We start from the raw sequence: 14923 nt of genomic DNA, 5'->3' as shown, positions 1-14923 counted from the left end.
TTTTTTTTTTCTTTTTTATCAGGTTTTTTAAAAAGGTGTAAACCCGCTATTTCTACTGATAAAAATGTCGTTTATTATTTGACTTTGATTTTATTGCTTATTTTATAAATGCTTAATATTTCGTAATATAATAAGATATTAACATCCTGGCTTAGATAAACATTATTAATAAAATTTGAAATATTTAAAGTTCAGAAGCAAGAAACGGGAGAATTGAGAATAGCTCCGCGAATATTTAACAAATAGGCTTAGTGCGATTGACTTACAGTTGTCAAAAACACTAGCCGAGTAGTAATATATTATATAGTACTACGACTACTAGTAGTAGAAAGCACACAGGTTCACCTACAAAAGTTCTAATATTTTCAAAACGAGACCCAAAACTCCAGCGCTTTCGAATATTCGAAAGCGCTCGAGTTTTGGGTCTCGTTTTGAAAATATAGTGCTAGTAGAAACAGTGTACAATATTCAGACATAGCATATACTATTATAAGCTTCTTTCTAAGATTCGTGCGAACCACTGAAGACTGAACATATTAACAAGTTGTATAATGGTCAAGTAACAATAGTTATTAACTTTGATTTATTTATGAATGGTTGTATTTATGATGTTAATGTTTGTAACTGTTACTTTAAGTATTACAATGACAAGAATTTAATGCTATCTTCATGGCCATTTCACTCTTAGAATAACATCCGTTTGAAATGCCAGTTGCTGTAAAGTAATTATTAGATTCATCACTACACACTTCTGGTTGAAAACATTGATTCGGTTATAAGTAAACAAGCATAATTTGTAATATAATGAAATGGCTCTGCTAACAATACAGTGAACTAACATTAAAAATACCCTTGCTCACACAAAATACATGAAACGTAACATTATAGTTCAAATAAAACATCAAATTTTATCTCCTTCTTAAACAATGGTTATCAAACTGCCATGAAAATAGCCACTGTGGATGAATGACGGACATATTTTATATAATGATAGTATACTTTAGTACTTGTACTCTCATGACATAACTTATCGACAACAGGGGACCATGTGGTCTTTCAAGACTCACCTTGCACACCCACCTTGAGAAAAGTAAAAATTTAAACCCACAATTAATTTTTTTATTTTCGTGTAAATCATTTATTTTCCCTTCTTTCACTGCTGCTGATGCAACTCATCCCATAAGTCAGTTACCATGTTAAATAAATAAAACCAAAGTCTACCCTGTCCTTTTCCAAATCCTAAACTTGTGTCCTATTGACTTCAGAATATAGATAACCTTCCAAACTTCACTTGTAACTCTACCCAAGAGACCTCAACGTGTCCCTGTAAGAAAACCCTTCTGTCTAGGGAATAATCCTAATAGTCCTTTTCTGATCCCTTTCCAATAAGTTAATATCCTATCTTTGAGTCCAAAACTCCATAATATTCCAAGTAAAGCCTAACTAGTTATCTGCATAGAGAAATAATGATCTTTTTTGACTTTTAATTAATATTAGATATAAATACACCCTAAGATTTTATTTACATAATGTATATTTTTATAAATCTTGGGAAATCAGAGAAAAACAACAACAACATAAAAGCATAGTACAAGTTTTTAACAACTACTGAAAAGATAGAAAAAAAAAGTCCATATTTTGATGTTTTAATAGAAAACTTTATCTTTTCCCAAAAAATAGGTTTTTCACCTGCTTTGGTTTGAAAATGTATACCAGTGCTTCAAGAATAAAATCCACATCTGTGTAGGTGATGTTAACCTAGTAGTGATCTAACATGGCCGTGTTTCAAAGTAGCTGGCTAGTTACAGTGGATCAGATCATTTGACAAAGAATCCTTTCTACTAAGTTCAGTATTTCAAGTATTTGAAAAAGTAAGTTGTATAAATAATTAATGTTTGTATTTTTTTAAATAATAGTTTCATCTGAATATAAAACAGTTTTATCCTTAACTAGAATGTAAAACTATTACATCTTCCAAAAGATGTGCTTTTTGTGTTTCCTATGTGTAACAGAATGTTTTGGCATAATGAAAGAAATGAGAGATTGACGTATAAATGAACGTGAAATACGATTAAACTTGACGAGCACACTAGCCTGTCTTAGAAAAACGTGTAGAGGACGACACTTTGGAAGTCTTCAGGTCAAAGTGTTGTAAGCTGTTGCAGGTCTTTTATAGTATCCTGGTGGATTTTGGAGGATGTGTTGTGATTGATTGTTTATCCCTGGTTCTGATTGGTGGAATGGCTGCATGTGACTTTAACCAAGGGTGGCCATAGGTTGCCCACCTGTTATCCCAAATTTCTGTTTAGTGAAGTTTTTATTCTATTGATGTAGAAAGATCCTTTACTTTTTCTTGTCTTCCAAAAGTTGTCTGTGTCAATGATTCTAATTTTATCCCAGTTTATTTTGTGTCTAGTTGACATGGTGTGCTTTGCAATGGCTGAATTTTGTTTTTTCATGAGTCTTATGTTGTCTTTTCGTTTCTCCAATGTATGTTTCATTGTAGGAACATGGAATTTCATAGCTTACATTTCTGTATTTTTCATAAATAGGTTTCTGTTTGGTTTTTCCCTAGAATAGATCTTATTGTCTTGTGTAAGATTTCCAAAAGTGTGTTGAAGTTTTTAGCTAGGTGTTTGAGTTTTTCACTGAATTTTTGCATGTATGGGGAAGTAAATTGTAGTAGTCGTGTTCTTCTTATCTTTTCATTCTGTTGAGGTCTTCTTCGGGAAGTTTTTGATGAAGGTAGAGGTGTGAACGTTCTGTTTAAAACACTCTATGATCTTTTTGTGTTCTCTTTTGATGGATATCTCATCACAAATGTTTTCTGCTCTCTTCTTCAAGCATTGTATCATACCATATTTTTCCGAGGTTGGATTATAGGATTGGAAGTATAGGTATTTGTCAGTGTGGGTGGATTTTCTGTATACAGTTGTGGTGATTTTGTTTCCTCCTTGTTTGCTGATGAGTATGTCAAGAAATGGTAGGCTGTTTTGTTCCTGTATTTCCTTAGTAAACTGGATTCTTCTGTCTGTAGAATTGAAATGTTCTGGAAAGGCTGGTAAATTTTCATGACTGGGCCAGATAACAAAGAATTCTATAATGGTTTCTAATAATTTGTCATAAATGTGTCTCACTACTTGTAATTCTGTGTATTACATTTTTTCTCACTTCTGTTGCATTATTGTCTTATAAACATATTCTTTAACTGCATTTAAAACTTTCTCATTGTGTAATATAATAGTTTATGTGAAGATACATCCAAGAGAAGAGTTAAAAACCTTGATTAAAAGATGTTGAAGATAAAAACTCAATTTTCTTATAGATTATGTTGTGATTTTTTTTTCCAGGGTTCTGGGTCAGTTGACTGTTTGTGTTACCTATTTCTACATTCCAGGGTTCTGGGTCAGTTGACTGTTTGTGTTACCTATTTCTACATTCCAGGGTTCTGAGTCAGTTGACTGCTTGTGTTACCTATTCCTACAAACTGGTCTTTTGTAAAGTCAGGTGAGATTTTGTTGGTTTTACTTTTCACTAGAGCTAGGCAATTAGTGGAATTTGATAACTTATTAATCATCACACTTATTAATTGATTACATTCAATTATTAGATTATTCTCACATGAAACTTAAATAGCTGGTACCATTGAAAAAAAGTAGTAACCAACAAAAATTATCATTTTATTAGTTGATCATTTTTTGTGAGTCAACCTTAAATTAATCGGTAATAATAATACAAGATCATAATGGCAATGCTTGTAATAATCAAGAACTAATCTGCAACATTTTCATTATTTTTGTGGCATTAATCAGTGGCTTCTGCTACTTTATCATGGTCAGCTGTAGTTTTATAAATAGACTGATTTGGGTATTGATTGAAAATTACATCTGGACCATCCATCTTTAAAAATACATGTTATAGATATGATGCCAAATATAGAATATTCTTATTTAATCTTTGTTCTAACAGCACACATTTCTGTGGGCAGTGTTGCTTGATGTTGCATCAAACCAAACTTCCTTTACACAGTCATTGGCTCCTTACCCTTCCAGCAAATGTTCCACAGCAGAAGCTAGTAATCAACTTTGGAACGCTTAGGAGTTGGTTTACTCCTGCTTCATACAGGATCACTGGCAGACTATCACTTAGTTAGATCATTAAGAAGCTTGCTATTCCAGTGAACTACAAGCAAGACAAGTTTCTCAAGTCGAGATCTTCGGATCGAGGAATGATTGATGACCAAGGCTGTGGCAGTGAGGATAAATGTTACCTTTCTATCACTCATCTTGGTTCTGTCCATATCTGTTGCTAAATTGGGAGTGATAATATTTCTTCTTGCTCTCTGTTTAGACCCAGAAGATGATGATTCTCCAACTTCTCCTTGTCATTGTTGTTGGTACTGTATCCACCCACCTCATCATCACTATTGCTGGATGATTACCAACAACTGACAGTTTTATTCAAGATCTGTTCTTCTTGCTCTGCACACCTTTTTCAATCCATGCCATTCAAGTTTCAACTATCTTGAGAAACCCTTAAATGTTATTCGATATGGATAAAATTGGATGTGAATCACTTATTTGTATATTGAAGCAAAATGAGGGAGTGAGAGTATCAAAACCTCAAAAATTAGGACCAACTTAATATTAAAGGATTGCTCTGTCTCGACTGTTTTAACGTGAACAGAACCAGAATAAACACATGTTGATAATTGATGCTGTTTTCCAAGTTAAGCTGTATAACCTGTAACAGTAAAGCACTAATGGTGTAGAGATAATAGTAAATGTATATTCTGAGAATATCTTTTTCTAAATAGTCATTTGGTTTTTAAATTAGATAAACATTAGGCCTTAATTCACTGTTTCAGACATTTTATCACGGTTATTTGTGATGCTTTTAAGATCTCAATTTTTTTATGTCTTTTGTAACACGATTTGCAGCAGTGTTTCTTAAGTGCCAGTTCATCATAACTACCGTGATTGTCTTTGGAATTCCACAAAAATAAACTAACAGAGTATTTATATGTAACTCGCAATGGTTTTTTGTTGTACTTACATTTTAATTGTTCACAACAGTTTTCCAAACCAGTCCATGGTATTAAAAAGGTTGAGAAACACTGTTCTACAAAACTTTACAGTTTAGTCTACAAACAGTATTTAAATATGTTTTTTTTTTTTATATACAATAAAAAATTATTAAGCTGAGAGTTCTTGTTGTTAAAATTGGACTTTTCTGATTTCAAGTAGAATTTTTGTAGAAATTTGAAAAGTTACTTTTTGCTCTATGAAACTTTACAACAGTAAATTTGGGTTGTTTTTCTATGCATTTTTTTCTGATTACAATAGAAACATTGAATATATGTAGTAAAGTTTTTTTCTACAACTGATGTGTATATAAAGAATAGAATTCTGTATTAGAATTTTGTGTGGCATGGTTTCTATAACATAAAGAAAAAATAAAATCTTTAGTATTGTTTTCAGTATACGTGTCCTACATAAACGATAAACTGGTTTTTGTATATGATGTCATACTTTTGTTTTTATGAATTATTTGAATGTTTCTCTGTACATTTAGTGAAGCATATGGTTTTAGGAAAGAGTGGATGAAGGAAGAAATAAAAGAACTTCAAAGTGGGACAGGTTTTGTATCTAATAACAGTCTCAGGAGATCAAAATTGACAGTGTATAATTACATGGTCCAGAAGTCCCAACTGAAAACACCTTGAACATCATGCCAGGTAAATGAAGTCTCCTCCACACAAGTTAAACTTGTCAGTAAAGTTCTTTTTTTAATGTCAAGATTGGACCAATTGGATGCCAGATTCAAGACTTATTCTTCTGTTGTTGAAGGATTCTGACAAAGCTGTATATCGGAGCTGAAACTGGTTTGTACTGGAAAGGATATTTTCTGTTTGTATTTCCCCAACAATTCTTATTATGAAAATAAATGCTTTTTGTTATTTCTATGCTACATTTAAATCCCTGTTATACAAGTTTCAAGTGTTGCATCTATGTCGATAAAGTTACTTGGGTTAATATAGATGAGCTAGGTTGTAATTTCTTTTAAATATCAAGCTGCTAACTACTTTTTGGATAAAATTTAGACACGTGAATACACAAATAGAGGGCTGGTGTGTACACAAAAATCTGTTGCCACAGACACTTGTAAAATTAACCAATGATGAGTTGTTTAGTATTTTATCCTGTTATTCAGACCATAAATTATTCTCTTGTTGACCATACACACACACTAATAACCTTGATACGGTAGCTAATGCCGAGTCATGACCCTATATTTTGAGAATGTACTAAAATTAATTGAAACTGTACAGTAAATAAAGCATTACATAAATAACAAGGTTTAATCTAGAAATGTTAAAACTGAAAAAATAATTTTTTTTATTAGGCATCATTGTAAGTAGCAGAAGTTAATGATAAATAACGTAAACACTGCATGTGGACAGTTAACTTGATTAAATTATTACCTATGAACATTAATTAATCAATTATTCCTCCAATCTAAGTAATTGAAATATTGCCATTATGATTTGTCACTATTTTCAGTTTAATTAACCAACTAATCAGAATCAGCATTTATGATTAATTGAATGTAACTGATCAGCAAGTTACAACTTTATGTATGATTTATTGTGTGTTCTGATTGATAGATGTCCCACAGATACAGGATTCCTGACACAACACGTACGTAAGGGGTAACCGTGATCTATTCGCGTAACTTAGATATCTAGGTAGGTGGTTAGTCATTTCTTTATCTTTAAACACCATGTTTAGACATAGCTTGTAAGAAAACTAACAGAAAATAACTTCTTGAATAATGAAAGTCACTTGCAAGTTTCCCATAAAAAGACAAAACTTTGTATTTTGATTAAACCTTGTCGTGTGTTATTTTTCAGGCTGGGAACTAGTAAACATTTTAACTAAATTTCATAACCTCCAATTTTTGTGATGGGTGTGGCTACTAAAATTTGTTACTATTCTAATGCAGATTTTTTATGTACGTGGTTTATTAAAATACATCTTATATGGTAGCCTACCCAACTTTTGGGGATTCATAATCATTCAAGCCATTCGTTGACCATACTGCCCTCTTTTGAGAAGACTACTTGAAGCATAGTAAATCTTTTCATTAGGTTAGACAGTATTATTGTCATAACACCAGTTTTTTGTTGGATAGTTGTCTCACTTGTACTAGATAATAGAAGTTGATGATTTGCATTAAGATAATTTTTGGTTTATATTTCTGGTCTTCATCTTCAGGAAGATGATACTCTACATATGGAATGCACAAAGCTAAACCCTGAGAGAATACATAGCCAGAAAGGTTTAAGAAGTTTTAAATGGTTTTGCTAGTTAGTTCATACGTGATCTACATAATACGTTTTTAAGTTGGCTTTTCAACAAAAATCATTCCATCACTCAGCTGCTATTCTACTAAATAACTGTACGTTACACTGAAGTCTACAGAACTAGTATCCCCAAATATTATCAAAGTTTGGTCATCGAGTGTTATTTAGATACCAGTGATTTGATGTTTTAGTACACCTTTATAAAGTTAGATATTTCAAGCCAGCACAAAAAACAAAGTTATAAAATACCAACATCTTTATTCAGCCCTCAGATGATAAGGATAGTCCACAAGACTTTTCTTTAAGACCTCTGCCTTGTGTCCTAGAATCATGCAACATGAATGATGACATCAGTGTTCAAAAGACAACCAAATGAAAACATTTGCATTGGTTTCATCTTATTATATCACTTTCAGCAATTAATGGGTTTTGAATTACATTATCTAACCTCTACTTTAAACTGTATTTGTGGGCTGACTTATCTTGATGTACAAAAAAATCAAATACCACATCAGAATTGTTTCTTTCCATTTTTTTTTTACGTTTTGTTAACAAATCCTAAAAACATTCTTAAGCATGTGTTATATCCATAATCATGTAACTTTAGAACACCACTAAGAACAACTTCTAGGATCATTTGCCAGCTCATCTCTTCACTATTAACTGCTACATCACAATTCTTTAAACGAGTGCCTGAGTCAAGAATGTTAGTACTGCTCTGGTACAAGTTTAATTTTACAACATTTGGATTCTGTTACAGAAGTTTCAAACTGGCATATTTAGAACAATCTGATGTTAAGTACAAAGTAACAAAAGAAGGCACTTCTAAACAAACAAGTAGCAGTCACTGACACCAGGAACTTTGACCTGTTTCAAAACAAACTCTACTAAAGAATCCAAGCTTTCATACTTTAGAGGTTCCCAAGAATCCAAATAATTTACAAATTAACTACTGTTGTAGTGGGTGTTTTATGGCAATAAGAAAATTTTATATTATTTTCCTACTCAAAATCACATTGTTTTCTTTCCTCCATTTTATCTTTTCTATAAAGCAGTAAATAAATTAAAATATTGAAACTATATACAATCACATATTCACCCCTCTCAATAACATGACAAAAATTCACTTATCATCTTTGTAAAACAGTAAACATTTGTCTGCAGCATTACTGCTAGAAATGGTATATGTTAAAATCCTTACCCAGGCACATCCCCTTCAGAGCCGTATCATGTCCACACATCTTTCAGAAAACTTTATCCAAACAGAAATTTATTTTTCTTATGCCATGACATCAGTAGAATTTCTCTGGTTAATAAGGGTTATAGCCAAAAAAAATGTATTGAGCTGTAATTCTTCCCATTTCTAATGGTAACTACCTTCAGCTATTGTGAGGTCATCTTAACAGTAGTGGTCAACGAGTTGGCTGAACAATCATCTTACACACTTCACCTAAAAGTTCCTTGATCTCGGAGGTCAAAAGATACTGCAAATCTGCCACAAAACCAGAGGAATGCTCCTTCCATCTTGGAATTTTTAAAAGTTCATCATATACCCTGTAATCCGTGAAACTTAACATAAATCATTTTATTTGTTTATTCGATGTACACACATAATCTGTAAGTGTCACTATTTATAGTTACAGTAATCTTTACAATGAAGATTCAATTTACCTACAAACTTAAAATATTTTAACACAAGGATTATTGACTTCTCTGGATGGATCAAATAAAAGTTTCAAATTGACTTTTATAAATTAATGTAGCCTGATTCTAAAGCTACTTAGTACACTGGATTTATCTTGAAGTAGAAACTGCTACTCAACTGTATGCCTAAGTATTCACTCAAAAGTGTACTCCATTAAATTAGGGATACAGGAACCATAACAAGATAACACAAGCAACAAACTTAGCTTTAGTGACAGTTATGGCTGCTTCTTCAGAGAAACGTTACCTAAAATACAGTTTATTGCATTAACTACAAAGTTACAATCGTGAGTGGAAGAGAAGACTTGAAACAAATCTTAAGATGATGACTACAATAGTTTTGCATACCCTCTGGCCAATTTAATAGCCATTATTAACAACATGTTTTATAGTTTTGCTCCAGTAAGCTCAATTAAACCACAGTCTAGGGTTTGTACTATTAGAACAAGTTTTTTGTTTTGTTACAGCAACAAACTCAAAGTTCTCTTGTGCTCAGACACGTGTAATGGAAATTAATTTAACATCTAGAACAAGCAACAAATTGTCAGACTGCTGGGTGAGATTAGGTCTAGTGATAAAAAAAATACACAGCCGTAAGTTAACAGATGCCGTTGTGCCGTATTTTGGAATACACGTATTTACACAGCCATAAGTTAACAGATGCTGTTGTGCCGTGTTTTGGAATACACGTACTTACACAGCCATAAGTTAACAGATGCCGTTTTGCCGTGTTTTGGAATACACGTATTTACACAGCCATAAGTTAACAGATGCCGTTGTGCCGTGTTTTGGAATACACGTATTTACACAGCCATAAGTTAACAGATGCCGTTGTGCCGTGTTTTGGAATACACGTATTTACACAGCCATAAGTTAACAGATGCCGTTGTGCCGTGTTTTGGAATACACGTATTTACACATCCATAAGTTAACAGATGCCGTTGTGCCGTGTTTTGGAATACACGTATTTACACAGCCATAAGTTAACAGATGCCGTGTTCTGCAGTATCTGTTCACACTGCAAGTTTCTTCCCACTAATCTTTTAATTCAAGATTCCCACAAACCTTGGAAATGAATGGAGTTGGAAATCATTTCTCATGTTATGGAATAAGAATACGGAATCGAAATACAGAATGGAACGTATTTTATAATCACAAGAAAACATCAGAAGATGTTCTCCACCTAATGAAGTTGTAACTTTAAGGGTAAGTTCATCCTGAAAATCCAAACAGTTTGGTGTGGGAATCCTGTAATTGTAAAACAGGAAAATGAACAAATAAAACCCTTCCAAAACATTATACTCCAAACTATTACTTAAGCAACTTGTTTAATAAGAAGATTACAAATTACTAGATTTTAGCCACACACAGATGTAGACGTGTGGTCACTGTGTCCTTTTGTCTTGTAACTGTGGTCGCTTGAAAAGAGTTACTGGAATCAGCATACAACAAACATTCACAAATATTAAGTGTGTTCAAATGAAATGGGTAATTAACGCACACACACACACACACACACACACCATGCAATTTTAAATTACAAGTGACTTGTACAGCTTTTTATGCAACTGAATTTATCTTAATATATCAACAAAACATCTGTTTTAACATGTTCACTAGATTCGAAAATTATGGTCTTTACTGCCCGATGACGAGCGTCTGCTCAAAACCTCACAAAAAATAAACTAGAAAAAAGTTTAGACTTATCAATTTATTCTTTACTATCTTTTATCAAAGTAGATACACATGGACATGTCAGTATGAATGTTGTTTTTGTAAATTAACTGTTCAACTGACAATAGTAAAAAAACAAGCTAAAAATAAAACAGTTTTGACTTGTTACTTTTAACAAAAATAAATTATATTTGATATATTTTTTAACTTCTTTTATACTTAAAGTGGAAAAAATTTAGTCATTGCACTACGAATTTTGATGTTTAAAAGAATTTTAAGATCCGTCATCAATCTGACTGGCAACAAAAACGGGGGCTGTACTCCTAATATCAAACCCCGCTTTTTTAACTGAAAGATACAATTTCAAGCTTTGTGCAAAAATAACTTACGCGGAAAACAGCATAAACAGCTGGCCCCAGAAATAAAGCAATTATTGGCAAAGGATTGTATGAACTAAGATAGTGTTATATCTGATACTGAGAGATTCCACATACTTATACAAAAATGTGACACAGCATTGTCACCGGCACTAATGATTCTTTATGTTGGTAACTTTACAACAGGGAATGAAATCCTACGAGTTATGTCTCTAAAGATACCTTTACAAGAACTGAAATTTCCCAAATTTGACTTTTGTTTAAAAAGTATATACATCTTAAAACACTGATGAAGAAACTAAATATAAAGAAATAATTCTAGAGTTCCAAGAAATTAAGTAACTGTCAATACAGACACTGAACTTAGACTCAAAGCTGTGTATTTAACACTAAGGTAGCAGGACAGTTTTTGTAGTGTTGCAGGCATACTTAAACTGTCATTCAGTGGCAGTTATCTGTTTAGACCATTGGCACTTGCAAGATATTTATTCTTGTGGAATTACATGCTTCAGGTTCTTATTTTAAACTACACAAATCTTATTTTTTTTCTCGCAATCTAGCCGAGCTATCAGAGAAACTGAAGTTTCATATTATGCTATAACACAACATTTGATAAAGCAATAGAGTTTTCAATAATATAATATAAAACCAGGATGACAGTATTTTAAACCTACATAAGATTGGACTAGTCAGTACATTACTCACCAAAGAAACTGCACTGGTTTCAAAATCTTGAGCAACTTTGTTGCTCTTAAATGAAACAAACTAAAATATTTACCATTTACAGAATTATATTCTGGAAATAATACACTTTTTTTACTGTTAATACAAAAGAAAAGCTACCTATAAATTTGTAACGGAGTCAGTCTCATAATTACAATTATGACTACAAGTGAACATCATGGTGGGAAAAAAACCTTAACTGGTCTGATCTTACACGGGTAAAGATGGAGGGTTATAACAACAGTAACTTGTATAAAGCTCTGGAATCATACAGTTGTAGAGGTTGACATCATATAAAACAAAGATATCACTTCAGCTGTTAGTAAAACATGTATTGATGATAACAGGTGTTTCTAAGGAAAACTACATTAATCCTGTTTTTACTTGTGTAAGCTAAAGCAACAAGGTTACCTGAAAAATCTGTTGTCACTCAAACCTTTGAGTTGTTAGTGATCATTATAAAGGGATAAAATGACAGGGCTTACTGGCTTAAACAGGCAACTCTTAACACTGTTTATTATATTCATTTCAGAAAGATTTCTTCACATCACTTGGATGTTATCACTTTTAACAAAAACTGACAGTTTAGACTAGTCTGTTTACTCACTACATTAACAACGTTTTCTTTCTCCTCTGCTTTAGAACTAAGTACAGTACAATGTCCGCCAACAAATCAATACAGCAAAGATTTGTATAATAGTTTCATTTTTTTTGTCCATGGTGACTATATAAACATGATATTTTGAAACACTGAATTGTTGGATCTTTTTCTGTTCATATACACAAACATACAGGCACAGGTGTCAATCTTGGTTAAAGTTATAGCAACACTCGCAAGCATCGCGGACAGAAAATCGTGTGTTTGGAGAAGCAAACAAATCCACCGTTTGTGTCTGGTCTACACGAAAGCTGCTGTAGCAACGAGGAAAAACCAACAACAAAATGTGAGGCACTAAGAAGGGGATAACCTTCTGCATTCCAACTCTAGGCTCGCTCACGTAACACCGGCAAGTCCCAGTTGAAATTTTTATCACAAGGCTGCTGCAGGCAAGTGAAAGACTTTCATCACCAGAGATAAGTAGGTGATCAAACACCACTCTCAGACTGCCCAGAGAATCTACAAAGGTCATGATTTTGAATGATGTCACTATATCTGGGTGGAGAGTCAACTGCTTCAAAGGTCATCTGCCTTTGACATTCTGCCTCACCTGTAGAACTGGCTCTACGACTTGTTGTTTTTCCACACGTAGGTACTGGTATCCTAAAGTATGACGGGAATACCTGAGATAGGGCACCACCCTGGTGGTGATTTCCACCACCGACACTCTGACGGGGTATGACTAGGGGATTTCTATCTATAGTTCGCAAGACACTAGCAGGTGCACAGGGTTTAGAGGAGAAACACGCGGGTTTAGAGTGATACGTTTCGAGACCATCCCCTTGGAGCACTGTTCTGTTTGGAGGAGGGCGTATACAGCCTCTATATATCTCGCTTTCTTGCTGAGGGTTCCGCAAGCGAAGTAACTTTGAGCTACCGTATGGGTGTTCCTCACCATCGGGCAAGGTTACAGATGCTGGAAGATCGAGTGCCAGGTCTGTCTGAACTGACTGCTGTCTAATCTGTCTTTCCTGTTGGGCTGCCAACTCTAATCGTTTCTTATCTTGTAGACCCTGCTGCCTAAAGAGCACCTAAACATCAAAATCAATTACATTTAGAACAAAAATTAATTGTGGACGTTCAAATAGAAATATATTGTTATTTAACAAAAGTTGTGTGGACATCATAACCCACATACATATTTCTATGCCACTTGAATAATTGAAGTATTACTGTATTTACCCCAATACTTCCATGAGAATTGAGCCCCAAGCTACCAGTAAAACTTAAACTAATAATCATCATTTGAGTAACAGTCATACTGATAAAATGAACAATACCAACTACACTACTCGTATCCATACCCACATAAGAACAGAACCTGTTAAATTATTTACTTATTAATTTGTTTTACAATAAATCTACTTATATGACAAACTCAAATGTTATTTTAATGTGCTGTCCCCCCCGCTGACAGACAAACATGTTTACTGTTAAAAAAAAATGTTGAAATTTAAGAAAAGTTTCTTTCACAAGTCTTGCAAAAACATTATTCATTACATTAAAAATACTGCAAAAATGACTTACCGAATGATGTGGTGCTGGTAGGTACAACTGGTGACGATGATGTTGGGGTTGTGGTACCTGGAGAAATGTTTGGGGAGGCGGCCGCCCCCTTCCTTCACTCCACGACCGCGCTCCCATTTTATGATGACTAATGACGCAGGTGAGAAGACCCAGCTTTAACACTACAGCTATGACAATGACAATAACCTGAATAGTGGAAACTGGAAGAGAAAAAAATAAATAGAACTTATCACTATCAAGCAGCGAGTAATTAATTGCCTGGAGAATGTAATATTACATTGAACTATGTTTCTTCTGCCGAGTGCCCCTTACCACAGATAGCAGAGTGTCTGTTAAACTTATCAACCATCCCTACATAACATGAATATATATGAAGCTAGCCGATGCAGTCACAACATTCATAACTATTGTTCACTACACTGCACAGAGTCCAAGGCCAGATAAAACCACAGCTCACAATACCAGTACACTTAGAATACAGAGATAATCCCCTTTTGTGAAAGTCTACAATAAGCGTCTATCTTAATTTTTCTGTTAAGATTCTTACATGTATAAAATTACAGCTATCTCCAAGAATTTCGTCGTATAACAGATGTATTAAATCACTAATCCACATATGGTGTCTAAAATGTTATAAAAAAATGTTCCCCCCCCTAACCAGGTCACTTTTTACACTAATTACTCATTACATACTGCCATCTATCAGAACAATAATATATAACCAGCATACACGAACAGTCCAATAACAACAATGTATAACCAGCATACACGAACAGTCCCATAACAACAGTGTATAACCAGCATACACGAACAGTCCCATAACAACAGTGTATAACCAGCATACACGAACAGTCCCATAACAACAGTGTATAACCAGCATACATAAACAGTCCC

General features: G+C 33.5%; 1 protein-coding gene and 1 long non-coding RNA gene across 7 annotated transcripts; one reads left to right on the top strand and one right to left on the bottom strand.

Moving 5' to 3' along the window:
- Positions 1–7707, top strand: LOC111089384. Of its 5 annotated transcripts, XR_002613665.1 has the most exons (5): positions 508–1871; positions 3351–3507; positions 5575–5737; positions 6668–6748; positions 7632–7707. It is a non-coding gene; the product is annotated as an uncharacterized LOC111089384 (long non-coding RNA). The 5 variants fall into 5 exon arrangements; XR_002613667.1 differs by lacking the exons at positions 6668–6748; positions 7632–7707 and adding an exon at positions 1–35 and having other exon boundaries at positions 1681–1871; positions 5575–5965; XR_002613666.1 differs by lacking the exons at positions 6668–6748; positions 7632–7707 and having other exon boundaries at positions 501–554; positions 1681–1871; positions 5575–5965.
- Positions 7708–7922: 215 nt separating this feature from the next.
- Positions 7923–14900, bottom strand: LOC106473339. 2 transcript variants are annotated; one of them, XR_002613662.1, is made up of 3 exons: positions 14030–14900; positions 12256–13533; positions 7923–8920 (listed from the first exon to the last, which is right to left on the bottom strand). XR_002613662.1 is itself a non-coding variant. In XM_013934021.2 (2 exons), the coding sequence occupies exons 1-2, from the start codon at positions 14144–14146 to the stop codon at positions 12931–12933; spliced, it is 720 nt and encodes a 239-aa protein (XP_013789475.1). In that variant the 5' UTR covers positions 14147–14900; the 3' UTR covers positions 7923–12930. The 2 variants fall into 2 exon arrangements, 1 of the variants encoding a protein (XP_013789475.1); XM_013934021.2 differs by having other exon boundaries at positions 7923–13533.
- Between the last annotated feature and the right edge of the window lie 23 nt (positions 14901–14923).

Source organism: Limulus polyphemus, unplaced genomic scaffold, assembly GCF_000517525.1.
Source record: "Limulus polyphemus unplaced genomic scaffold, Limulus_polyphemus-2.1.2 Scaffold6095, whole genome shotgun sequence".
NCBI lineage: Eukaryota > Metazoa > Arthropoda > Merostomata > Xiphosura > Limulidae > Limulus > Limulus polyphemus.
Note: the sequence above shows the minus strand (reverse complement) of the source record. Positions and strands in the feature narration are given on the sequence as shown.